The sequence below is a fragment of the Arachis ipaensis genome, chromosome B05 (genome assembly GCF_000816755.2).
Source record: "Arachis ipaensis cultivar K30076 chromosome B05, Araip1.1, whole genome shotgun sequence".
NCBI lineage: Eukaryota > Viridiplantae > Streptophyta > Magnoliopsida > Fabales > Fabaceae > Arachis > Arachis ipaensis.
In genome coordinates, this window is record NC_029789.2 from 138302068 (window position 1) to 138304875 (window position 2808).

A 2808-nucleotide genomic window follows, 5' to 3' on the forward strand; every position below is an offset into this window, starting at 1 on the left:
GTGGAGAGAGAATAAAGATGAGAGAATCTAGGTGTATATATAACATAAGTTTGAAATCTAAACACAATCTTGATCCAGCGATGCTGGGGTTCTCATCATAGCAATAGAAAGAAGAAGAAATCAAGAATCACCATCTTAGAAAGAGAGATCCCTCATTATTATTATTTTCCCACCTTTAATTTTTTTCTCCAAAGCACAAGAACCACTTCTTCCGGGATTTGCAAAGCTTCTTTCTTTTTCTCTCTCTTAAGGAAAGAGGAAGAAGAATCTAAGGATCATAATAAGATTGAAGCATGGGAAGCAGCTATTTTGGAGAACCAAACATGAACAATGATAGTAGAGGAGGATCTTCAAGAAAAGGGAAGAAGAACAATCAAGAGAAGCAACCAAAGCAACCACAAAGAGGACTTGGTGTTGCTCAATTGGAAAAGATTAGATTACATGGTGAAATTGCTTCTACTTACAATAATCCTAATCACCCTCCTCTTCATCATCATCATCCATCTAATTACCCCTCTAATTTCACCAATGTAAGACTTCTTCTTGTTACTATTCTTATATTATAATATTTTGTGGCAATAATTTTATGATGAACATGCAGGAAGATCCAAGAGTGCAAACACCATACTACTCATCAGTGCCATCATCATCATCATTTTCTTACTCATCTTCATCTACATCATACTCATCACCCTCCTATGGATTCCAACCCAACGTTGTGGTATGTGTATGTTTGTTTATGTCTAATAATTTTGACTTTTATCTAATTGATTGATTCCAATAATTAGATTTGCTTTTTATTTAAATTACACTATTGCTTAATTAACTTGTACTATATATTTAACTTGTTTTTATTTCTCATTATTACTACACTATTGTCATTTCTGATTTGTCACAACTCACAACATAGTAATTAATAAAGCCCAAAAGCAATAATCAATCAAGGATATATAGTCTTATTTTGTTTTTTCTATCCCTTATGATTTTATTGATAATCATCATATGATGATTACATGATAATAATATATATCCAATTGAAAAAAAAAATAATTCTAGCATATATAACCCTAGCATTTTTTGAACCTTGGTAATTACTTAGCTAGCTAGCTAGCTATCTAATCTATATATGTTTGGTTAATTATTGAATTTGAAAGTACAAATTAAAGGGTATGTATAGAGCTAACCCTAGCTAGGTGATGTAGGATGAAAAATCATATAAATTGATTATATATATATCATGTACATTAATATAATGTTCATCATATATGAAAGTACATAGTATTATTAGAGAAAAATATATATGGCATGAATAATATTGATGAGCATATGTATATATATGGAGGATCCTAAACTTTGGAAAACATTGTTTGGTAGTGCAGATGGGCCTACAAGAATATGAAAGGACAAACATAAGATATGGAGATTCTCAGACAACTAATACAGCAAGGTACTTAAAAAGGATTCCAGTACAATTGGATCATATTCATATCCTTAGCTTTATTATTATTTCTCTCATTCATAAATCAAATACCAACATGTCTCTAAGTATACAAGTTGGATTTTTATTTTTTATTTTTTATTTTTTTAATTTTGATGAGATCGATGATGATCTTATTATGTATGTCCAATAATTAAATTCAGATGGGAACATGCAAATGCCATCATGGAGCCTCAGCACAACACTACTACTATACCTTTTCTTAACCTATATGTAAGGAATCTTTTCAACATGAATCTCATATTCCATACTTATATAAAAGATGTACATTTGACACTCAAATACTCTACTAGTTTAATTTTGATATGATGTTAATTATTAGTATAATAAAATGTTACACTTAATTATTGTTGGTTTTGTTTAATCATTATATCATTCTTCACATTTGATAAACCCATCAGTTTTGTAATAATGAGTGATGATTTTTAGAAATTAAAACGAAATAAAGTTGCATCCTTTGTTATCATCAACTATATCTTTTAGTCTAATAATAAATAACAAAATTGTTAGTTTATTTAACAGGGCATTAATCTTGATTCACTAAGATTATTCTTCTGTCTTATTTCTTCTTTTAGATGACCATATACAAGTGTATTAGATCGATAAAAAAATAATTTCTTTTACTTATTTTATATTCAATACATGGTTGAATTTCAATATAAAGTATTATTTTTATAGTAACTGTATAAAACAAGTTAATCTATAATCTGTGTTTTTATTTTTAATGAATTATTAGGACTCAAAAAAGCATAGAGATGGTTCAAGCAGTCAGAACTCTGAATCAAGTGACAATCAAGAACCAGATTTGGAGCTAAGATTATCTCTTTGATCAACTGCCACTTGCGGTTCTAGTAATTGTAATGTGCTATTTTATTCAATCACATAACATTAGAATTGCAAAAGGTACAATATAATATAATGATGAACAGGCCAATTTGTTTTTGGTTTGAAAGTTTCATCCAGAGATTATTATCATCATATCATATACACCCCTTATTAGCTTGTGTATTGAAACATAGATTCACTCTTTGAATGAAAATGCAAACTTTCTTCTTTATTAGCATAGTTTCTCAAAGCTATATATGAAAAGAAAATTTATTCTTATATATATTCGTACTTGTTTTTGTTAAGTCCACATTATTAGGTTGTGTGATTATTTGGTTTTTGGATCTATTTTTATATTCCTTGTTTTTTGCTTTTAAGATTTTGTAAAAAAAAAAAAAACAAAAAGAATTTTTTAAGGTTTTTTTAAATTGATATAGTATAGTGTGATCTTATTATATATTTTTTAAGTGAAACTAACAAAAATT

At 28.0% G+C, this 2808-nt stretch overlaps 1 protein-coding gene across 1 annotated transcript; it reads left to right on the forward strand.

Moving 5' to 3' along the window:
- On the forward strand, positions 9–2558 carry LOC107642131 (protein SPEAR3). The gene is made up of 5 exons (XM_016345441.2): positions 9–530; positions 602–721; positions 1380–1447; positions 1642–1711; positions 2235–2558. The coding sequence occupies exons 1-5, from the start codon at positions 294–296 to the stop codon at positions 2325–2327; spliced, it is 588 nt and encodes a 195-aa protein (XP_016200927.1). The 5' UTR covers positions 9–293; the 3' UTR covers positions 2328–2558.